The sequence below is a fragment of the Microchirus variegatus genome (genome assembly GCF_963457635.1).
Source record: "Microchirus variegatus genome assembly, chromosome: 16".
Classification (NCBI taxonomy): Eukaryota; Metazoa; Chordata; class Actinopteri; order Pleuronectiformes; family Soleidae; genus Microchirus; species Microchirus variegatus.
The window spans coordinates 14,615,581-14,640,478 of NC_139817.1; the positions used below are offsets into that span (position 1 = coordinate 14,615,581).

Here is a 24,898-nt window from a genome sequence, read left to right on the forward strand (position 1 = left end):
TTACTCACGTCGCTCGGTGACGTAAGACGCACTGAGCCGACTGGATCCAGCCTACGCTGCCCTCCTCATTCTCAGGCCGGGTAGGACCCAAGCATCAACTCTGCGCTAGGTTCAGCCTACGAAGATTGGGCTTTTACAATCGCCATCCATCCTCCGTATCAATACATTTTCGTGGAAATATACCTCTGTCCTTAATCAGAAGATACACCAAGTCGTTTAATCGGTGAGTTATGGACGCGGCAGACGGAGCCAAGTCTCCGGTTTTGCGTTTTCTTTTCTGCTGTCCTGTTTTATTGTTGCTTTGTTCTGGGTAGCAGCCATTTTTAATCGCCTTGTCCTATATTTCCATCGCTGTGCTCAGACCGTGCAGAAAGCCGAGCTAGGTTAAAATGGTTAGCCTGGGTGTGGGTGATCCGTGGAGGTTTCCAAACAGTGTGCTTTGTTCCCACAGGGACGAGCATAAACGCACTGGAAACCGCGGCCTGTCGGGCTTGTTTTCACAAAACTAGACTGGGAGTTATGCTATTGCTGTTTGGTTGCTTGGGCTCGAAAAAGCCGTGGCTGTAGAAGCTAGCTACATTTAAGTTAGAGCCAGAAAATGACTGTATTTTTCTAAGCCGTTTAGCACAAATGAACGACTATTGCAACCAATTGACTTCTTATACACAATCTATTATGACATGTACCGCTGCGGGTCCTTGGCTGCTAGCACTTGATGTTTACATAGCCGTTTTCCTTGAACCACCAGCTAGCATGTATACGATGGAAAGCAACTGCATCAGTTGACGTGTGTGTCGTTACGTTACAATTTAATACCATATAACATTAACAAACAGACCTAACGACCAGACATAGAGCTGGTTTCTGTCCGTACCGTTTGCTGAATTAGTAGTTCATGTTTTCGAGCAGAGAACTCTCTGCTGCTAGCTTCTTGTCCTGCAATTAGCATTAGCTTTCACTGAGACAGCGGAGCCCGCACCTATAACGTTAAAGAGGTCAATATGACCTGAAAGGAAAAACTTGCTGTAGTATATTTAATTTCAGCACTTCTCTCATGTTGTTATAGTTTAATGAATATTGACTGCGTACTTCTTATATTTGGCTTTGTAAATGTACCCCAATGTCAACTTAATTGTTTTCCATTATCAGATTTTCCATTCCAGTTGTGTTAATTTGCATAGGTTTATGTATAAAATAAAGATGTTTAGGTGAATTTCACACACACACACAAAACAGACTATTATTGGCATTGCACATTTTATACAAGTGTGTGATAAACAATTTCTCTGAAAATATTCTTTGTCTTCATCTTGCCATTACAGCAGGTGTAAGCGTTTCTTAATGCCAAACAAACCTCATGATTTCAAACGGAATAGAAAAACACTTGTTTTAAGTAACTGTACAAACAGCCAGTTGACAATGGCTGCATCAGTGAAGTGTTTTTTATTATTTTTCCATCTGTTTTTTCCTTAACCCCTGTATGTTACATTTGAACTTGCACCACCATTTCAAGTGTCAGATAATGATGCTTGTTGTCTGATCTGACTGTGTTGTAAGCATAGATATTGTAGTTCACTGTAGCCAGGGTTTTGATTGATGTGGTTACTTGTAAAGCCACATATAATTTCTGCAAACATAAAACCTCAGTTGCCTGTAGTGGCATCTTGCCATATGGAGTTGGAGTCATGGTTTTGAGGTATCTGTTACTGGGATTTTATTCTGTTGTGGTGAAAGCAAAACTCACGACTAAAAAAACTCAAGCAGTATATTTTTCCATTCCCTGCAGATGATCTACATACAAACATTTTTAGTGTGAACCAAGGAATGAAGAAATAAAGACGATTGGAATTTTCTCATTTATCTTAAATTAAGGAGTGGAGGAAATATGCCAACAGAATCCTGAAATTATCTCAGAAATTTAACTTGCTCAAATACAAGACATTTACCTTTTTGTATGACAGAAGTGAGTCTGCAGCTGCAGCAGCTTTCTGAAATGCAAATAAATAACAGTATGGAAAGAACTGGAGAAAAGTTATTTATTAAAAATGTAAGTTCCATAAAATCCATCTGATAAAATACAACTGTTTAATGATAAAGTGTGCCTCCAATGACTAATTGATTATTATATTAATCTACAACTATTTTGACAGTAGATTCATTGGGATTCACATTTTAATAATTCAAGGGATACATCAAGGGATTTTTTCAAGGGAAAGCTTCTTTATTTTTTTGTTTCTTTGCTCCATGTAACAAAAGTATCATTAAGTATCATTTTGGATTGTTGACTAAACAAGACATTTGAGAACATAATTTTGAGTTTGGGAAACATTGACCGATCCTTTTCAACAATTTTCTTATTGAACAATACTATAATAGTCTGTTTCACCAGTCTGTATTTGTCATCACTGCAGTGCGATTATTAAAAATGGTAGATATAAGCCAATACTAATGTGGATTAATTTATACCTTTCAGTTAATTTAAGAAGTATTGACATTCATTGTTTTTTTTAACACACTGTATCAGTTCTAACATTCTCTAGATGCTTTATGTTCCAAGCCAGGCTGGAGGCCACAGAGATCAGAGCCGTCATACCACAGATGGTTTTCTGTACAACTGTGACATTGCTGGGGTCGCACTGAAATCGCTTATGATTACAATATGTCCGTGAGACATGACGTACAAAAATACCAGTGCCATTGAGACATTTGGTGCATGATGTCACAGTGGCTTTATTAAAAAGCCCTTTGAATCTACTGCAGAAAAAATCATAGCAGTCATCACTAGACCCCCTAAAAGTAGGTGCTTTTTAAACTTATATAAGAATTTTAAACCTATTGTGGACTATCATTCAGAAGAAACAATCAAACCACTACTCAAACCATTTGTCTATAGTACATATGTGGCTCTAACACTAATTTGCAACTGGCCTGCACTTACTTTCTTTTACCTACATTGCTTCCTCAGATTGTAATTTACTTGTATAAGAAATACAAATAAACTGGTTAGATTCATTGTGTAAGAAAATAAAATAAACTCAATTTGTTATGCTTAAATGAACTTGCTAATTGCATTTCCAATTGCAACTCCAGTTATGTGTCAAATCGGCAACATCGTACTTTTGCATGAACATTGCTCATTCAATGCTTATTTTTGGCTGCTGTTCTTCATCTTCATGGGCAGTTTTTTATCATTGATGGCCCAGCCTTGGTCTTGTGATGCGCAACCCTGGTAATTGATAAGACATACTGAAACTTTTTGTTGCGTTGCGTTTCTGGCTTCTCAGAAAAATGTGTGACAATTTCTTGGTGATATTTTCAGTATAGAGTGAAGCAGCTGAGTGGAAACTTGTAAATATTAATTGTAGCTTTCAAAATTTTCTTTTCAAGGCTCAATATGTATGACAGAAATCAGAAATCCTCATCAATTGACACTGAGATTATGTACGTTACCCCCTTTTTTTGTAGAATCAGAAGGCACTGGGAAGAGGCGCAAAGAAAAATTTCCATACTCGATGACATTACATCGCAATGTCCGATCGTTTGGGGCAAATAACCAAGGCCAAGGATGGGAAAAGCAAGTATTCCTCGCTCAGCCTATTTGACAAGTACAAGGGAAAATCAATAGAAACTCAGAAAAACACAGGTACGTTTGATTCCCTCCTTTTACTGTCTTTATATAATGGTAGTCCCCTGAATTTATTGAGCTCTAATTTCTCTCCCAGTAGTTCCGCGACATGGCTTGCAGAGTCTTGGCAAAGTGGCCACTGCCCGGCGCATGCCCCCACCAGCTCACCTACCGAGCTTGAAGTCTGAAAACAAAGGTAACGATCCTAACGTGATTATTGTACCCAAAGACGGTACAGGATGGGCGAACAAGCAGGAACAACCCGATCAAAAGAGGTGAGTGGATCGTGTGCAACGCGCTGCAAACTTCCATCATCACAGGTATATTAGTGTAAGTTTTTCAATATAACTGTCTTTATCTTTTTTTTTATTTATACGTATAGTTCTATTGCATCAATAACACAGCTGCCGGAGTTGCAGCCACCGCTGGCTATACAGAAATCTGTCTCCAATCTTCAGAAGCCCTCACCGGTAGCCAGCCAGGAGGTGCGGTGATGCTCAACTTTTCCATGTCTACATTTAATAGTGTTATTTATTTAATCTTAGAGAAGAACTAATTAATACAATATTTGAACCATCGCAGACCCTGACTTTTGGTTTCTTCTTTTCATAGAACACAAACACAAGTGGACCAAAGCAATGGGCCCAGCTAAATGGAAAGGCAGTAGAGCGAGATGGTGAGAGATCTCGAGTGTATTGTGTGTTTAAAATGAAAATACTTGCTAATGTTAAAGAACACATGAAATGTTCCTATTATTAAAGCTTGTTTTGTTTGTGTGCTTCACTTCTTTTAATACAATCAGGTTCAAGGGCCTCAAACCGACTTCAGCCCTTCTCTCACGAGGAATTTCCCACCCTAAAGGCAGCTGGAGAACAGGACAGGGCTGGCAAGGAAAGAAGCGGCTTCGATCCGTCGTATGGGCCAGGACCAAGCCTCCGCCCCCAGAGTAAGTTACAGCTCTCAGGATTTCCCTGCCGCGGCGAGGGGTGAAAACATTAAATTGGTGGTTGATTTTAAGTCTCAAATCTAATGTCACTTTATGACATGGTAACAACCTGGGAGCGAGAGAATGGTTTTGTTTCCTGTAACCCACTGCGACATGCCTGTGAATGCCATGTAACTATATATATTTTCGAGTCCATGTAAAGTGATAAAAATAGCGCTTCTGACTCTGTCACCCCACTGGAAAACGTGCTAGTAACTACACTACCGTTCAAAAGTTTGAGGTCACTTAGAAATGTCCTTATTTTTTGAAGGAAAACACCTTTTTTCAATGAATATAACATTAAATGAATCAGAAATACACTCTATACATTGTTAAAGTGGTAAACGACTATTCTAGCTGCAAACGTCTGGTTTTAATATGTATGTAATATGTCCATGTGTATAGAGGCCCATTTTCAAGGAACCATCTCTCCAATGTTCTAATCGCGCTAGAAGGCTATTGGATGATTTGAAAACCCTTGTGCGATTATGTTAGCACAGCTGAAAACAGTTTTGCTGGTTCTTTTCTTATTTCTAATCTTGTCAATGTCTTGACTATATTTTCTGTTCATTTTGCAACTCTTTTGATGAATAAAAGTGTGATAATTGTATAGGTGACCTCTTTTGAACGGTAGTGTACCTTACTGAATTTGAGTGATTTGAAAAAAGCTGGTAAGTTAAATGCATAGCTTTCGTCAAGTGTTTTATCTGAAATCTCTCTCACCCATTTAAAGATGTGACGAGCTGGAGGGAAGGTGGTGGCAGGAACCTTCAGCCCTCGTCCCTGACCCTCAGCCTGCCTGCAGATCCTGAGGGTAAGATCACTGCCCCTGGTGAGACTGGCACCCCTCCAGCCCAATCTCACCCCGCCTCTGCCACCGTCGCCACCACCTCGAGTGTAGTGACAGCTCAGCCGCCAGCTCCTGACTCCAAGGAGCCTTCCCTACGACCTGCCCAGCCTGTCCGCAGAACAAACATACCCACTGCTTTGCAGTACCAGCTTCACCACACTTCGAATGCTGTCTACCATGACATGTTGCCTGCATTTGTGAGTACCACGTAATATGCTGTTTGGAAAAGATATGAGAATGCTTCAATGTAGTTCATTCTTAAAAAGACACAAACTGATCAGACATATTGTATTTCTTCCATTCACACCTTTTCAGATGTGCTCTAAAGAGACCCGTGAAGCTCCAGGTACAGAACATGCTCCTACAACTGTAGCAGCCCCAGTCCGGTTTGACAGCAAACCCACTTTTAGGCAGAGCTATGCCAAACCTGAACTCGCCAAGTAAGTGCATTCCCAATGTTGAAACATTTTATTCATTTACTGAGGCAAAATGTGTCATCGCAACCTTTGATTGCAGTGGTGATGCGAGAAGAGAGAATCGCTTTGTGCGCGTGCCCCCTCGACAGTCTTCTCAGCCCATCCGCAGGCCTGGCGACCGACCACAGCGCCCGGCCATCATTAACCCAGAAGATTTGAAGGATCTGGATGAGCTTGACAATGACTGCGAGGATGGATGGGCTGGTCAGTATATATTTGTTTAGTTTGTGTGTTGTTTATTTCTCATCATTTCCCAACAGAAAGATTTGAAACGCAACGTTCGGGTAAATTCACGAGTTCGAGTTTGATCACATTGAATTGTTGAATGTTTTCCCCAGGACTCCATGAGGAAGTCGATTACGGCGAGAAACTCAAATTTAGTGACGATGAAGAAGAGCATGCGGCCAATGATAAAAATAAGATGTGGTGAGCTCTTTTTCTTCCACACCTCTTTTTCTCTGAGCCCTGTAAGCACATAGATTATGTGAACTTTGTGTTTATCTGTTACTTCTTTTTTTAAAGGACTGAATGGGAAAGGGAGAGAGAAAACCAGCGTGACTGTCAGTCGTCCCTAAGTTCAGCTGAGGTCTACCCACAGGACGGCCCCGAGGAGAACTACTCCTACCAACATCACCATCACGAGCCTCCCAGGAAGACCAGTGACAGATATCTCTCACCGGACACACAGGTAACTGCACGCGGTGCTGTTTTCCCCAGTCATTGTCCTCTTTTGAGATTACCTGTCTAAGAATAACACTTGTTAGTCATAGTTTAAAAAAACATCTTGTTCTTTAATCCCCCTTTGACTGGAGAAAAGAGTAGTGTGCCTTTCCATGCCTTTGATATTTGATACAAACAAATATCTGATGTTTTATCGCGGTCTGTTTTTTTTAAGATTTGAGTCCTTTTATATTAATAAGCATCACTGCCCTCAATTCCCTTTTTAGGCGCAACAGAAAATCCAAAGTGAGCCACTGGATGACCAAGAAGATCACCAGCGGCAGTCTCAGACCCAGGCTCCTCCCAGGGCAAAGTATGTGTCACCCGAACTGTCCGAGGCTGTTGAGAGAGCCCGCAGGCGCCGAGAGGAGGAAGAGCGGCGTGCCCGTGAGGAAAGGCTTGCCGCATGTGCCGAAAAACTCAAAAGACTGGATGAGAAGTTTGGGAAGACGGAAAGGCAAACATCTAGGACAGATGAGGGCCAGAAAGAGGGAGATGGCAAAGAAGTTCCACTCTCCCCAAAAACGGAACAAAGTAAAGGGCACCTTGAAACCTGGCAGTACAGCACAAAAGGTAGGTATTTACGCTTTTCCCTTGCAAATATGAGCCCTATTGCAGATTTAACTCGACATTAAAACACATTTTTTGATAAAATATTTGAAGATGGAAGTGAGTGCCCACCAGACAATTCCCCAGGCAACAGTTACAGTGAGGAACCTGCTTACTCTACCTATCGGAGCAGTGAGGATGATGGACAAGAACCCTCCTCCCCTCCAGGAGACTATAATGGACGTCATACCTCCAAATCAATGCCGCCCCGCTTTCAAAAGCAGCCTCAACCGCAGCAGCAGGTGAGTGCCAGCTGATGCCTCATGTGAATGCCTAATCCCAGGCAAATGCATCAATAAACAACATCCCTTACATTGTCATAGGGGCATTGATAGGCAGTGTTGCAAATATGGTTTTGAGATTTTTTTTTCGTTCAGAACCAAATCATCTTCTCCTCAAAATTCAGCCTGATTCACTTCACCCAAGAGCATATAACTGTTTTATATGCATTATTCCAATAGTCCAGACAATAATGTTTGTTCTGTACATTGCACAGGATCAAGTATATAAGATGCAGCATTGGCAGCAGTCGGGTCACCCTGCCCCATCCAGCTCAAGCCACGGCCAGCGAGGCTACTATCCCCCACATGTCCTTGGATTTGATCCTCGTTGGATGATGATGCCACCTTTCATGGATCCCCGTATGACTCAAGGACGATCTCCTGTTGACTACTACCCTGGTGCTGTTCATTCTTCAGGTGAGCTTAAATTGAGCTAAATTAGCTTATTACTTGTCATTAATGTCATTGGAAAAACAATTTCATCACCTTTTTCATCAGGAATGATGAAACCTATGATTCATCAAGACCATTTGAACAGTCCTGGTTCTGACGAGGGAAGTCATTCCAACCTGCACCAGGAGAGAAGAACCCCCTCTACTGAGCCTTACCCTATTTGGAATCAAGATGGCTACCCCTTGCGCAGCTTTACCCCACCTTACCAGAGACAGCATGAAAGCTCAGACAGTGGCCAGCCAGATGACAGGTCTGAGAGTGTTTTTTAATGTTATCAAAAAAATATCTAATTGCAGTTCATAATGGAACATAGTCTTTCATAGTGTAATTGCTATGATTGAAAACTTGCTGTGTAACAGAGGACTTAACCCTTAACGTGCCCATTTTGTTATAGCTTTTTATGTTTCCTTTTTCCCCATGACCAGCTCCCATCAGGACTCCTATGAGGAACGGGGCAGTGAGTGTTTGACCCACACCCAAGATGATCCACCCCATCATGCTTTCCAGAGCCGAGGCCCAGACAGAGTGAATCATGACCATGGTTTGCTGACCACTGCTCAGAGCCACTCGCAAAACCATACAGATAACGAATACCCAAAACAAGACTTGAGAGACAGACATCTGAAGGATTGCCCTGATTCTCATGATGAGACCATTGATGGACCCAAGGACAACTGGAAAAGGGATGGAGGTCAGAAACAAGATGGAGGACTTAATGCTCAAAGCCAGTGGTCTGAACCCAGTTCCAGTTCTAGTAGTAGTGTCAGCCAACCGTCTGAGACCAGTGGGCGTACCTTGATTCGCAGAACTGGACCCATCAAGAAACCAGTTCTTAAAGCACTAAAGGTAGAAGACAAGGAGAATGAGAAGCCTAAACCTGAGCCTGAGGAGAAGCCTGTCCCCTACCGCCTGGAGAAAGAAGTCCTTACTAATGTTTATGACTTGAAGAAAGACATTCAGCCTATGAGCAACAGGCGTGCAGCCTCGCCTGTTGTTGAGAAACAGCCTGAAGAGAGGCAGCGTCAGTCACCAGCTCCTATCAAAATGGAAAGGCCATTGAGTACCCACAGTGATGATTCTCCCAAGGAGAGCACCTGGGACACTGGCAAGAGCCAGTCACCTAGAGATAGCCAAGAACACAGGGAGTCACAGGCACCACGGCGCAATAACTGGATCTTCATTGATGAAGAACAGGCGTTTGGTGGATCCAGGGGGACGGGTAGAGGCCGCGGTCGAGGCTTCAGAGAATTCAACTCTAGAGGTGGAGGCCGAGGTGGCCGAGGTGCAGAAAATCTCAGAGGAGCTTCTAACAATAACAGCAGTGGAATTGGTGCTCAACGGACAGGCAGAGGCCGAGCATCACCAAGGGACCTTGTCAAGGTGGAGGAGTTCCAGAGGGGCAAGCCTCGGAGGCGAAATGTCAGCGAGACTTTGAGTGAAACTTCTGAATATGAGGAGCTGCCGAAGAGGAGACGTCAGAAGGGATCTGAAAATGGAGAAGGTAACACTGAATCTGGAGAAATTCGTAAAGCTGACCGAGATTCTTGGAGATCCAACAAAGTATATGCAGATGACCAATCAGCTGCAGATTTCAAAGAAAAGAACAAGGTCAGCAGCAGAGGCTTTGGGGGTCGCATGTTGCCTCCCAGAATGAACACCACCGCAGGTTACAGTCGCAACTTTGGAGGCACCAGAGACATTTCTACGTGGAGGGGCCGTGGGCTACCGTTTGGTAGCAATGGTGGCTCAATGCAAGAAAATGGTTATGGTCCTGCACCTGAGACTGTTTATTCCCGCAGACTCCCTACTGAGCGCGAGGCTCTCAAGTACCCCCCTAAATTTACAGGCTCTTTAATGGAAGATGGCACCGAGGACCGCGAAGAGTACTACTTTGACAACGATAACCCAGACAGGCAGATGTTAAGGAGACGGCGTCCACCCCGACAAGACAAGCCTCCGCGTTTCCGTCGTCTTCAGCAAGAACGTGAACCTGGCTCCAATCAGTGGACAAACGATGAGTATGTAAACGGAGAGTTAGCAAAACCTTGGCCGGCTCGTCCCAAAGGTAGTGGGGAAGAGACCTGGCCCAGTGGTCACTACCCTGGTCGGGGTTCTAGTTTGCATGGTCAGGTTGAAGAATGGGAGACAGGTTCAGACAACAGTGACTTTGGTGACTGGAGAGAAAAGCGAGGAGGAAGTGGAGGTGCAACTACACAGGGACATGGTGACATTCCTTCTGACTCTGGCCACTGTGAACCAGGCTCTAGTGAGAAAAGGGAACTTTCCAAAAGGAGTTTCTCTAGCCAGAGACCATTGGTAGAACGACAGAATAGGAAAGGAGAGCCGTCGCTTCTCGAAGCAAGCAAGATCACGCGTACATCTGATCCTCCCTCAAACCCCTCCTCTAACAGGAGTGATAGTTGGCAGAATGGAGGCTCTTCTTGTAAGAGGTGAGGCAAATTATGGAGCAAGTCTTAGGTTTCATGGTCACTGTAGGTTTTATTATCCTATACCCACATGCATTGCTCCTGGGAATTAAGCAAAATATATTGTAATTTTTGAATAATATACACTGCCTGGCCAAAAAATAAGTTGCCACCTAAAAAAGGCTCACATACTCTAATATTTCGTTGACCCGCCTTTATCTTTGATTACGACACTCTTTCGCTGTGGCATGGTTTTCGATAAGCTTCTGCAATGTCACAATATTTATTTCCGTCCAGCGTTCGCGTTCATTTTTTCACCAAGACCTTGTATTGATGATGGGAGAGTCGGACCACTGCACAAAGCCTTCGCCAACACATGCCAAATATTCTCAATGGGGTTAAGGTCCGGACTCTGTGGTGGCCAATCCATGTGTGAAAATGACGTCTTGTGCTCCCTGAACCACTCTTTCACAATTTCGAGCCTGATGAATCCTGGCATTGACATCTTGGATTATGCCCTCAGTTCCATCAAAAAAAAACATTGGTGGAATAATCTGATCATTCAGTATATTCAGGTAGTCAGCTGACCTCATTCTTTGGGCACATGTTGCTGAACCTAGACCTGACCAACAGCAGCAACCCCAGATCATAGCACTGCCCCCACAGGCTTGTACAGTAGGCACAAAACGAGGCTCTTATTTGTTTTGTTAAATCCAGGTGGCGACTTTTTTTTTTGACCAGGCATTGTATGTAGCTTTCTATTTTGTGAATGTCTTTTATTTTATACGTAGGGTAACAGTTAGATTTTGAAATGCAAGTGTCCCAGGTGGCTGGGTTTCAAGCAATTTTGTCGTCGCCTCCTAGCTTTAGGTAATTGAGCAAAATCTCAGTTGTGCTTTAGTTGACCACAGTTGATCTGTATATAGATGAATGTGGGACACATGTTGTTCCACAGCTTCCCCTCTGGACTGAATTCAAGTCACCCCGTTTGTTTTGTCTCACTATTCAACCTGTCATTTGCAGGACTTGGTTCACTAACCAAAATGTGTGAATGTGAACTAGAGCTGCAACTAACGATTGTTTTTGTAATCGATTAATCTGCCGATTATTTTCTCGATTAATTGTTTGGTCCATAAAATGTCAGAAAATGTAAAAAAAAAAAAAAAACATTGATCAGTGTTTGTCAAACCTGGAAATGACGATGTTCTCAATGTCTTGTTTTGTCCACAAACCAAAACAATTCAGTTTTAATGATTTCTTTGTAATGTGGAGCAAAGAAACAAAGAAAATATTCACATTTCAGAAGCTAAATCAATCAGAACTTTTACTTTAATGATTAAAAAAGCTTTAAACAGATTAATCGATTATCAAAATAGTTGACGATTAATTTAGTAATCGAGTAATAATCGATTAAGCGATTTATTGTTTCAGCTCTAATGTGAACCTTGTGTGTTAATGTTTCATCCAGTGATCAGAATAACGAATGAACACCCTTTTTGCTTTTCCTGTTTACAGCCGAAGCCCAGATGACTTGGGTCCCGTCTACGGCATCGAGCAGCAAGAAGAGAGGGAGGTCAGTGAGCACTCCGGGAAGGAATTGGACAAGGAGCTGAAGCCAGGACCTGTCAAGGCAGACTTACCTGAATCTCTGTCCCAGTACGAACTCAGCAGCTACCCAAGTGAGTCAATTTAAACATTTTCTTTTACGCCATTTATGTTCATTTTGAAATTAAAAATCCTACATTTCTATTTTTTTATTGACCACCTGCCTCTTTCTGTTCAGTTGAGGGGGATGCCGGGGGACCAGTTTCAAATCCAGATGGATACCAGGATGCCCTGTCCAAAAAGCAAAGGCGCCCACAAGAAGAAGACAGGAGGAGAAAGGAACAGGTGGCTGCTTTGTGTCAAAAATGATTCCTGATGCTCAGCTGTTATGGTGAGATGAATGAAAAAAGATAATAATTTCATTATTTATATATTTTTATGCCATGTTAGGTGCCAGTAAAGAACAGGACTATCACTTCCAAGATACCACCACGCTTTGCCAAAAAGCAGGGGAGTATGAGCCTTGAACAACCTGAGGAGGCAATGACTTCCAACAACCTGGGCACTGAAATCTGGGAAACCAACAGCTCAGGTACAGACAGATCCAAATCTCTGTCTTTGTTCTTCCTGCTTTTACTTGGAAATATGAAGATAAAAACTCACGAAAGATGATTTTTATTTTTCATTCTTTTTTTAATCAATTTAATTTGTAATCTTTTTATCCTTTTATCTCATTGCTCTTTCTTTGTTAGCGCCGTAAATCAATGTAATATTTGTTTCATTTATACTGTTTATATGTGTGTATTTATTGTATGAAAAATAACTTTTTAAAGTGTTGTTTTGGTAGTATTATTATTATTATTATTATTATTTGCTCAATAGTTAAAAATAAGGGCAGAAGCATTGTATTATATATGTTAAATGATTCATTAAAAATGTGCTCTTAAAGCTTAAAAAATGTTTTGATTGGGTGTTTTTATGTTAAGACAAATTCTTTGCACTTTCAATAACAGCCTATATGCTTCTTTGTCAGCTCTTTCAGTCCAGTCCTCAGGGGGAGACTCATGGACAAAACAGGTGTCTTACACTGGTAGTGAGCCCAACTCTGAGGTAATATAGAGCATTGTCTTGTATTGTTTGACTGCAGATAAAATAATGCATGTCCCCCTTGCCACATTATTGTCAAATGCCAAATTAACTGCATATAATTAAATTACTGAAATTGCTTGTTGGCCAGGACTCCGATGCAGGCCCTGAGCAGAGTAAAGAACAGCACAAGCCAGGACCCATCGGAAACGAGCGCTCCCTGAAGCACCGCAAGGGCTCAGAAGGTGTCGACCGTCTGGAATCTGGCCCCATCACACCGGTCAATGGTGTGGACCTGCATGTGGACACTGTGTTGCCTGTGCCTCCTATTGAGTTTGGCGTCAGTGCCAAAGATTCTGACTTTAGCCTTCCACCAGGATCTGCCCCAGTGCCCGTGTCCAATCCTGTCAACAAACTTCAGGATGTACTTACCACCAACGTGAGTGTTTCTCACTCTGTATTTGTAAGTGTCTCGGAGTCTAAAAAGCAAACATAATGCTTCAAGAGCATTTTAATTTGGAAGAGTGTCTTTAAAACAAAGATATTGATTTGCAACTGAGTGATGCTGAACATTTGTTTGTTTTCTAACAGACTGCTCTAAATCAGACTATCCCCATGCTGCGCTCCAACCACCTGCAGCCTGGCATCAACCTCAACCCTATCTCCTTCCCTAGTGCAGACCTCACACTCAAGGTATTCAAAGGTTTGGGGTCACTTAGAAATGTCCTTATTTTTTGAAGGAATAGCACTTTTTCAATGAATATAACATTAAAATTATCAGAAATACACTCTATACATTAATGATGTGGTAAACAACGTTTTTAATGGAGTATGTACATAGCTGTATAGAGGCCCATTTCCTGTGTTCTAATGGTACATTGTGTTTGCTAATCACGTTAGAACGCTATTGGATGATTAGAAAACCCTTGTGTAATTGTTAGCACAACTGAAAACAGTTTTGCTGGTTCTTTGATGAAAGCAAAAGTTTTGAATAAAAATAATTTCTAATCTGTATTTATACATACGCTTTTGATGAATAAAAGTATGAGTTTAAATGGAGAACACAAAAAAATTGTTTAGTAGTGTACATTGAGTCGTCTTTTCAAATATGAACCATATAAATGATAATCAGCCTCTGTGTGGGCATCCCCTTTTCTGTTTAAACGGCTGTATTTATATCGGGTATAAATATTTGTTTTCTTCAGATGGAATCAGCACGCAAGGCTTGGGAGAACTCTCAGTCACTCCCTGAGCAGGGTTCTCCTGTTGGTTCCTCAGGTGTTCAACCTCCCTGCAGTGTTGGCTCATCCAGTGGTGTCAGCTACAGTTCTTTTGGGGGCGTGTCCATGCCTCCAATGCCTGTAGCGTCCGTAGCACCCTCCATGTCCATGCCAGGTAAGACTCTTTTTTTTTATTTTTTTTTTTTTTTTTTTTTTATCTTAATGTGTAGATGGTGAAGGAATCTTTGAAGAGAACTACTAAAACATGTTTTCCTGTAGGTAGTCACATCCCTCCATTGTATCTGGATGGCCATGTCTTTCCAAGCCAGCCACGCCTTGTACCTCCAACCATGACCCAGCAGCAGACATACCAACAGGTGCACAGATAAACACATGAATCAGCAGGCTTGCTGCAGTGTTTCAGCTGAATTGTGTCATCCATGTAACATTGTTCCATCGTTTCAGGCAGCCGCAGCCCAGCAGATTCCCATCTCTTTGCACACATCTCTTCAGGCTCAGGCTCAGTTGGGACTCCGCGGCGGTCTTCCCGTTTCTCAGTCTCAAGAGATGTTCAACTCTATTCCCCCCTTCAGGTAGGGCCACTAGTGTGTTACACAATTTCCTCTAGTTCCTTCCATGTAGTCATCAATTCAGTTCATACAGGGTGTCCAGGGGGTCTTAAAAAGTATTAAGTGATACATTTTGAGAAAGGCCCTTAAAATGTCTTAACCGCAATTTCATGAGGTATTCAATTTTGTCCATAGAGTTTGACTCTAAAAAGTATGCAGGAATGTATTTATTTTCCTCCCCACGTTTGTTAAAAATAGGTTACGATTATTTTCGTAATTGATTAATCTGTCCATAAAATGTTAAAACACGTTGATCAGTATTTGTCAAACCTGGAAATGACGATGCTCTCGAATGTCTTTGTTTTGCCCACAAACCATTCAGTTTTGAATGATTTCTGTGTTATGTGGAGCAAAGAAACGAAGACAATTTAAGAAGCTAAAACAATCAGAAATCTTGTTTTAATCATGAAAAAAGCTTCGAATCGATTAATTCATGATCAAAATAGCTGACGATTAATTTAGTAATCGATTAATTGTTTCAGCTATAGTTAAAAACAACAATGTGCAGGCATGCTCAACCTGCAAGTTCGACTCAGGGCCAAACTGGATAAACTTGTTATGGTTAAGTTAAATATGTGTTGCTGATTACAGCTTGAAGTGGCAATAAGGTCTTAAAATATTTTGAGGTCTTGAAAAAGTCTTAAAAATGTGTTGAAATTAACTGCCTGTATATACCCTGTCATATGACACTTAAATGTTATTTGCATGTGGTTCTTTTCTTCATTTTAGGTCCCAGGTTTACATGCACCCCAACCTGTCACAGCCCAGCCCTATGGTGCTGTCAGGTGGAGCCCCTCTGAAGGGGCCTTACTCGGCGTTCTCTGGCATGCAGCCCTCAGACATGGTCAAGCAGCAGTCGGGCTCACATTACCAGCCAATGAATGGCAGCCAGCAACTTGTCTATGACAGCCCGATGAACCAGGGACCTGGGATGGGCTCTTCTCAATTGATGGACTCTCAGCTCATCCAGGTCAGTGCCATGATGAAGCTCACGTTCACATTAGCTTTTGTCTAGTGCTGGGCACGTTGACACGTTAATGATGCTTAATGGCGTCAACGTTAATGCACAACACATGACATTTTTCCATGACGACTGATCAGTGCCACTTCACTGCAATGTCACAATATTTATTTCCGTCCAGCATTCGCATTATTTTTTTCACCAAGACCTTGTTTTGATGATGGGAGAGTCGGACCACTGCATAAAGCCTTTGCCAACACATGCCAAATATTCTCAACGGGGGTAAGGTCCGGACTCTACAAATGCTACAATACGCGTGACGTCATGTTTACGTGCCGCTGCACCGGAGTCCAGGCACTGTTTACCAGTTAGCTCCATTAGGGCCGTTAGTGCGCCTACAGTCGAACTGGAGCGAAAAGAGCAGCGCTACTTATAAACGGTGTACCTGTGTACTGCGTATGTGTGCCTCTAAAGTTTAGCGTTACTTTAGAGACTCATTTTACACGTAAACATGACGTCACACTTGTCTTTTTCTGGTCAATCGCCATGGAAACGCGTCACACGTTAATGTGCCCAGTACTACTTTTGTCACATTGTTACATATTTTAGAAAAACAAACAAAACAAATTCTTTCCATCAGGTGACCATGCCGCTCCCAGGCTCTCAGCTGCGCTACGGCTCCGCTCAGCAGCATCTCATTCTCCCACAGTCCATTCAGCTGCAGCAGGGACAGAACCTGTCGGTGGGAGCCCCGCGGCGAATGCTGCCACCCGGTTCACAACCTGGCGTCATGGCAAACAGTCGAGAGGTGTGTGTTAGTTGAGGAGACGGAAGTGACGGTGTGTGCAAATCAAATCGTGGTCAACATTGGTTTATGATTATTGATAGTGTCTTTTTCGGCAGGGCTCGCAGATGGAAATGAAAGGCTTCCAGTTCTCTGAGAAGCCCAACCACTCTCCAGGGATTTCTGCGGGGTGTTACAGGTGAGCACAAAAGACTGAATTAACTGTGTTTTGCACTACTGTAACACTGCACGTGATGATATAGTGTACATTTGAGGACATGGATTGTAAAACTCCCCCATCCCCTTTTTCATCATCAGGCCTGGTTCTGCGAGCCCCATTGGGAAGCCCACTGGTCCTGGTGGCCCCATCGGCCCCCTGCCAACCCATTTTACACAACAGGTATTTCTTTATACAATGATTCGAAATGTTATTTACTTCAATCTTAAATTTCAAAACTTGATACCTAATGCTAACTATTTCGGTTTTCCCTTATTTTCGCCCCCCTTCCCACATACCCACCTCCCTCCCTCCTCTCCCATGACCGTCAGGTCCCACCTGCCCAGGGCAGCATGGTGATGCACATGCGCCCCCCCACCACAGGCCCTTTCCCCAACCCCATTCAGAGACCAGTCATGCAGGTGAACAAACCTGTCATCATCCGCCCCCCCCCTTACCCCAATCCTGGCCGCGACCTTTCCCACGCCACCCCTCCTTCAGTCTCCGAGCCCCAAGTTAAAGGGCCAGAGGATGGCATGAAGGTGAGCCACCCACTGTAAATATAGGTAATTTAATTTAATCTTTTTCCATCTTTTTTCTCTATCTGAATAACCTGTTGTATGTGTTTTTGAAGACTTAGACTTGTAAAAGACATAACTTTGTAGTAATCTTAGTCATTTATGTGCATTCTTCATAACATATCACAGTTGAATGAATTTATTTAACTTAGGACAGTCTAATGCGGCTATATAATTTAAATAACAACTATATGGCATGTAAGCAGCAGCATGGTTGAGCTTAGACGTGTATTGAGAGAATTGTTAGCAATGTGTTTTTTTTATTCTCGGGAATACTGACTTTAAAGTCAGAACTACGGGTTCCCGGAATTCTGATAATAAAGTCAGAATTCTGAGTTAAAAGACAGAATTCTGAGTTTAAAGTCAGAACTCAAATATTGTTTTCCTGTGTGGCCCTAATCCTCTTCCGTACGATATAGATAATCGATGATATTCCTTTTACTGGCAATGTGGCAACATGTAACCTATGTTTTTTCCATGTGATAAAATTGCTTTTGTGATTAACTGCATGCAGGAATTGTCTAAAAATGTAAAAACATATTTATTTCCAGGCATTGCTCTAAGTCTTAATAACCCTTTGAATTTTATTAAACAGAATAAAACCATGCGGGACGTGCGCAAGGCAGTGGGTGAGGGCAAGATACCCTCAGTGGGCATGACCAGCAAACTCCAGGAGCCTCTGTCCTCCATGGGCCAAGTCAAACCAGCACGCACTGGAGCCATCAAACCCCAGGCTGTCAAAGTAGAGGAGGGCAAGGCGTAACATAATAACAATGGACCTGAAAGTCCTCATCATCACCTCCCAGCCTGCCAACAGTGAAGCCTCCTGACCCCAATGTCTGAGCCTTCTGAGACCCATCCGATTCTAAGGCACCAAGGCAAGAGGCAAACATGCAGACATTTATGACTTAGCCCTCTTGAACTGTCAGAACTGGACACTATTATTTCACACCACATATAGAGATATATAAATATTATGAATATAAATATATACATAGACACAGACAACGGTCTTTTAAGCGGATCTCTTCAAGGTCTTCATTAATTTATTGTTAGTCACTTTTATGGGGGAGATTGGTAAAGATAAAAAGATGTTCCTGTTTATTGTGTTACTCGTTTAAACAGGGAAAAAAAAAAGAAAGTGGCCAACTCAAGACTGTCTTGAGTGTTAATTTTTCCTACCGTTTTTCCAAACTGTATTTACTCCCTCTTTATGGATGATGGCCCCTGAGCGGCTGACACTTGATAAATCTGACCATCAGAAGAAGTCTGTTATAAGTTTTTTTTTTTTTTTTTTTTTTAAACAACTTTGAATTGCAGTGGGGCGCTTGTTTATGCTGATAAATAAAGGTTCAATTCATCCAACCATTCATTTTATTGGTAAAGGACTTATTTTTAAAAAAAAATTCTTACTCCAGTGTGTGGACATCATTGCATGTCAACATGGTTTAAAAAGTCAAGTGCATCAGAATATAATTGCATTGCCCATGAACTGTGGCAAAACTGCTTTATACTGGTATAAATGTACCGTTTCTTTTTCTTAAATGTCGTTCTTTTCTTTTACATTCTGTTGCTTGGCCTCTGCTGTCTATTAAACGAAAACAAAAAGGTGGACATTGTACCAAAATCATGTCGCTTCCATGGAAACTTCACTGGCGTTGACGATGCGTGTGCATGAGATGTGCTGAATGTGTGTAAACTCACAGGACTCCTATCTAGATTCTAGCCACATTTTCACAGAGACTGTGTCTGAACTCAGTGTTCATTGATGCTGCCTTTTTTCGACTGTAAGGATTTTTAAATCAAACCAAGCTTTGGGCTCATTGTGAAGTTGTGTGTCATTGTGGTGTGGGGAGGGGGCCGTGGCTGTATTCACAATAGCTGTAAAGGATGCCTGGAATAGCTGATTGAAATGTTTGCTTTCCTCTTGTTTTTGTTTGGGTTGTAATTAATCAAATTGTCTGTTTTATGAACATGTGATAAAAGCGGTTATTTTTTACATCCCCCATAACCTGGGACAAATACTTTTTTTTTTTTTTTTTTTTTTTAAGGCTCCTGATTCACTGCTCACTAATTCTATTCAAATCCCACTTACAGTCACAGGAGCTGTGAAGAAATACACTCATTGCATACAGTTGTTCTGGGTCTGGTCTCTCTGAGGGGGCACTAGCAATAAATGCAGCCTAATTCTATTCACAATCAGGGTCCAAATAGATTTTTGTTCCTGCTTAGATCACAAATGAGGGGGCGGGGCGTTGCTTTGCTGAGTTAAAATGGGACTTTTTCGATTGAGCTTTCTTTTTTGTGCGCGCCGCAGTTCCAGTGGACTACGAAGGACTTTTTAAGTGTTCTATTTGAAAATGTGAAGATGTTGGAATCACTTTCTACTTTGTTTTTTTTTTGGTTTTGTATTGGACATTTATTTTTGAAACCCAAAATGCCAATGTCATAACTGGTTCAATGTTACTGCTTAGTATAATGCTCCATGACACTACACGATGTTGCGATTTATCTTAATGTTTCACTGGTATATATGTGTATGCATACTGAACTGTACAGTCAGGTCGGTGAAAGGAGGCTTCAAAACACGCATTTCATTTTAGGTATTATGGCACTAAAGGTTTTTATGTTTTAAAAGAAAAACAAACATTCTCAGAATGGACTGCTTCACTTGTTCATGGCGTTTTCAGGCTTGGAGTGTTTTTTGCCTCTGATCCCTTACTGCAAATGGATCTCAATGCTTCTCATTGTAACCCGCACCAAAATGTTGCCCCCTGATCTTCATTTTTTTTCTTTCTTTTTGTACTTTTAAGATGCACATTTCATTTTGTCAGAGGACCAGTGCTTTCTACAGCTGATCCAGCATTCTATTTATCCTATCTGATCTTTATCCTTTTCAGATATTTGGTCAATACTCTCCCTTGTTTAAAAAAGAAAAAGACAAAAAGAGCTTATTGAAAGAAAAGAAATAAAGCAGTTGTGATTTCTTAAATGTACTGTTGTTTCTGTACTCTCACTTTGTCATATTAAAATCATGCATCAAATGCTTTCAGTCTTGGAACTCCTGTAGCTGAGGTTTGCTGGAGAAACCCTTTTCCTGCGACAGTGATGATTCGAATGCTTGTACATGAGCAGAACTGGAATGGTTGAAAAGCTCTGATTCTGAAGAGAGATGTCATTGATTTGTTCTTTTTATGTGTTAATGTTGTGAAGCCAAAAGCCCAGCACTTCAGTGGGTGTAAGCTTCCTCAAAAAGAGAAGCAAGAGGGGAAATAAAGTTTAAAAACTCAACTTTTTGGATGCTGCAGCTATGGACAATAACAAAACACAACATAACCTCAGTAAGAATACAAACCAAGGAGTCTTAACAAAGGCCATTTTGATAAATTGATCAATTGAAGGAGTGTCCAGATCTCATAGAAGTCCTTAATCTTTCCCCAGTGCCATCTCTTTAATCCACTGAGCTGTGTGTGATTAGTCCTTGAATGTTTTTCCATTTTAAAATGGCAATGTCTTGTTTCTTTACACTTAACTGGAAAATGTTCAGATTAATTGAATCATTTCCAAAACACAGTCCCACAGTGAAATACACTAAATGTTTCAAAGCAGTGAGTCAAGTGAGAATATAGGTGCCAGTTCTCCTCCTTATCCATATGAGACGTGTGGGTCTGTTTTACTAAATCACCAAACATTAAATCATGAAAACGTTCAGTTAAATTAATCCAAATTTAAAATACCTAGAAACTGAACTCTGTTACACTTAGATTATCCTTAAAATGTCCATCAAATATTTAAACTTCAACCACAAAGTCCATTTTATTCGGTGTCCTGTCATTATGTTGTCCCCCAGGACATAAAAAGTGTCTCTTGACCCTGGAAACAAATACGTAGTGCGCCGCTCACCACACATACAATTACCGTAATACCGCAATGGTAGCGCACGAAAAATGTGACGTCATACGTGTCAAATTCCAGAGATTTTTTTCTTTCTCCAGGACAAAGAAAAGGCTTGTCTGAGCCAAGACTGTCTCCAAAAAGTGAGGAAGTGGTTTTATTTGACTCCGGGGGACTTTTTGGAGTCTTTCTTCTCAAACAAACACGGTAACATCAACTTTTGTTTCTAACTACGCTGTTCGCCGTGTTCACGCGCGACTATAACATCAGAGTTTAACATTGCGAGACTTAGCATCTTCGTGTTGTCTTCGACTTCAGTTTAAAATACAAACAGAACTTGAATAAAATGGTTTAAGTCAGTGAACCACCACGGTGTTCTTACACTAGAACATCTGCGTGCAAAATGTGCGCAAACAAACGGGTATTTTACATATTTTAAAGTTCAAAACGATAGTTCGTTTCTGTTTATTGTGTTTGAGCTTCAGAGGAAACAAGTCAACCATCTTACCTGGAACAAGGTTGTTTATAAAACCGTTGTTTACTCATTAGTGATAAGAAAATACTCATTTACTGACATTCAACAGCATCGACATTTCACTATTTCACTATACAACTGTGGAATCAGTGAATCTGGAAAATAATCAACACATTAGGAAAATGATTGCTATATTTGCAGCTCTATTTTTGCTGATTCGTGACTCTCAGGTGGCATTTAACCAACAAAAATAGATGCCTTTTTTGAAAAGTATTATTATTCTATGCCAGAGTCTTGTGGTGTTATAGCAGCACAAATAGTAAACATGTGGAAGAATATACTGTAGTAAAGCATGCATTACAAACACCAGGTAATATATAACAAAAACTAAATATTAAAGGGCCACTTTACCCAAAAAATATCACGTTCTTATTTTTTTTTTTACTAATACCCAGAAATAAATGTGTTCTTCGATCATCAGACAGTGGATATGAGACAAGTCTCATTCCCATAACAACAGAGGAAGGATTGAAAAAAATACAATAAAATTGACAAAAAGTTGAGTCAAAGTTGCTTCCTTAAAAGTAAATATAATAAAATAAAAGCCCTACACTGCTCTTTAAGGTTTAAGTTTAAGTTTATTATTCGTTCGACCAAGTGGAGGGGGGAAACAATGGGTGAAACCGCCCTTTAACTTAAAGTAGTTGTAAAAGAAATGCATTTTTTCCATTTTCTTTAACTTGTTTGACTAAAAGGTTCATCCTTGTGAATGTGAAAACAAATATTCTACAGTTTAACTAGGATATTATTTATCATTGTACAGACTTTTTGTTGATCATTTTTGGATGAAAACATACCCTTCAAATTGTGGGGGAGAAAAAATGGCTGACACCACCCTTTAAGATGTAAATAGAATAATATATGTACACTGTGTGACCAGGATATATACAACATAATGTACAACATGTGTTTGGATTTATCTTGTCTTTGTGTATTTGTGTTGAGACACAGGTGTGTGTGTGTGTAGCCTTGAATCACGATGGCCACCAAGGTCCGCGTCAGACCCGATGAAAGCTTGATGATGATGCAGGAGCTCGATGACCGGCTGAAAGAGCAGATTGACAAACTGGAGCACGTTCGCCTCGCTGCTGTGGAGCTGAAGGACACCTTGTCTGAGGTATAACTTATTAGGCATGGCCTCTGCGATGAATCATAACAAAACTCTTAAACTATAAACTTTTAAAATGTTGACTTTGTTGTTTTTTCGGTCTGCTGCAGAGCAACTGTGATTTAACCCAGTCCATCGCTGACCACCTGGAATGGCTGAATCACTTGTCAGAGCGAGTGGAGACTGTGCACATGAACACGACTGTTTTTGTTCAGGTAAGAGGCGGAGAGTTCCTGGAGGTGTCCAAAAAAAAAGCTTTGTTTATCATACTTTGTTGTAAGAACCTACATCTACTAAATATACAGAATACTGCAGAAAAAGTCTTAATGGTGGCATTAATAATGATAATGACCATACAGTAGAATTCTTTTACTTTATTACTTTAGTGGAACACATCATGTAAATACAGGAAACGTGTATGAGGTTTTAAAATTTTCCAAAAGCAAAACAGCTTCTATTGGTTAAAGTGTCAAGTATTAACAACAGCACAACCCTGGCTCTCTCTCTCGAAGTGAAAACCTAATTAATGTTACTACTGTTAAAACCTGCGTTTGTCCTACTATGTCACATGAACAAATATCTGCTATGGAAAAAGGTGTATTTATGGCAGGTTTTGTCATGCCTGAGTGTTACAAACACATGCTTTACCAGTTTTAAAATGATTGACAGCTTGGTAATAGGATAGGGCTACAAAAATATTCAGGGACATTTGCTGAGGGATTATAGAGAATATGTAGTTACACAATAATTAGTTTTCAAGAATGTTCTAAAAATGGGAGATTTGCTGTTTTCGACTCAGGCCCTCTTTAAATCAGGAACTTGAGATTAACTAATAAACTAATAATTGCACTTTCACATTAAAGATATGTTGTGTAAAGTGTTGCAATATAATGTGTTGGAAAACCTTTGTAGAATTCATGTTTAGTAATAAGAATCTGTAACAATGGTTTTCCAGTCACGTTCCAGTTTTGCTTTTTTGTCGGGAAGTTCAAGAAAGTCCTTTTTTTCTTGGAGGTTCAATACCTGTTAGTATGTAATAACAGTCCTATCATATCTCATCCACTGCTAAATATGGGATATAAAATACATTGAATTGGACATTAATTTCCGCTTCATCTGCTTCCAGATGAATCCTAAGCCTCGTGCATGGGCCGGGAAACAGGCCTCCAAACACGGCTACCGCTGGCCACGTCCATATCAGGCTGAGGACGTCCAGTCTGAGTTTGGCTGGTCCCCGATACGCACACGACGAAACAGCGACGCTGCCTCTGAAATGTCTTGTAACTGGTGACCTTTGTAGACTGAATGGAAAAGGTCTTTACACATTTCTTTTTTTTCTGAACATTTTCACAAATTTGTATGCAAAATGTTAAGTTTTATATAATACTTTACAATTTCCTATGCCTTGTATTCTTGTTTTGTTCACTATATGTTTTTTTTTTCACTGAACACCATCGCCATCCAAACCTGATTTTGTCTGCTAAACCAGTTATTCCTGGGTTGGGATCGAGAAATGGGAGAGTTTTGGGAGTCTTTTACGTAAGATTTGTGTGTTTATGTTGTTAATAACATGCATACAATGTTGTGGTTCATTAATTAATTTCGTACAGTTCTGATATATTTGTGAATAGAATATAATTTGTGAATTACCCCAGAAAATTCAGTGGGCTTATATTTCTCTCTCCATTCAATGATGATTACTCATGCGATCTGTGCTTGATTCATCTTGTCTGCCTTTGATCTGCCCTCTGAGTTTAGTATGTAAAGAAGGAAAGTTGCAGAAATAGTGGGATATTTTAAAAAATGTATTACAACAAAGAATGTAAAAATCACTGAAATTGCCTAGAGACAAAAAAGGATAAAAGTAATAACTTCTAAAATGACTCAGCATTCGAACCAACGTCCTTGGAAGTAGT

The 24,898-nt window shown here is 40.9% G+C and overlaps 1 protein-coding gene and 1 long non-coding RNA gene across 2 annotated transcripts; both read left to right on the forward strand.

Moving 5' to 3' along the window:
• Positions 1–119: 119 nt before the first annotated feature.
• On the forward strand, positions 120–18,817 carry prrc2b (proline-rich coiled-coil 2B). The gene is made up of 31 exons (XM_083903166.1): positions 120–223; positions 3,466–3,643; positions 3,726–3,900; positions 4,008–4,110; positions 4,238–4,301; positions 4,428–4,571; positions 5,344–5,657; positions 5,776–5,900; positions 5,977–6,140; positions 6,275–6,362; positions 6,459–6,624; positions 6,884–7,229; positions 7,320–7,507; positions 7,762–7,963; positions 8,045–8,249; positions 8,425–10,449; positions 11,941–12,104; positions 12,209–12,315; positions 12,421–12,562; positions 13,004–13,080; positions 13,208–13,495; positions 13,648–13,749; positions 14,262–14,451; positions 14,556–14,653; positions 14,742–14,869; positions 15,635–15,875; positions 16,507–16,674; positions 16,770–16,849; positions 16,969–17,050; positions 17,200–17,409; positions 18,041–18,817. Exons 2-31 carry the CDS (start codon positions 3,529–3,531, stop codon positions 18,206–18,208), a joined length of 6,669 nt encoding a protein of 2,222 aa, XP_083759292.1. The 5' UTR covers positions 120–223; positions 3,466–3,528; the 3' UTR covers positions 18,209–18,817.
• Positions 18,818–21,443: 2,626 nt separating this feature from the next.
• Positions 21,444–23,198, forward strand: LOC310938267. The gene is made up of 3 exons (XR_014593030.1): positions 21,444–21,546; positions 22,826–22,991; positions 23,093–23,198. It is a non-coding gene; the product is annotated as an uncharacterized lncRNA (long non-coding RNA).
• Positions 23,199–24,898: the final 1,700 nt, after the last annotated feature.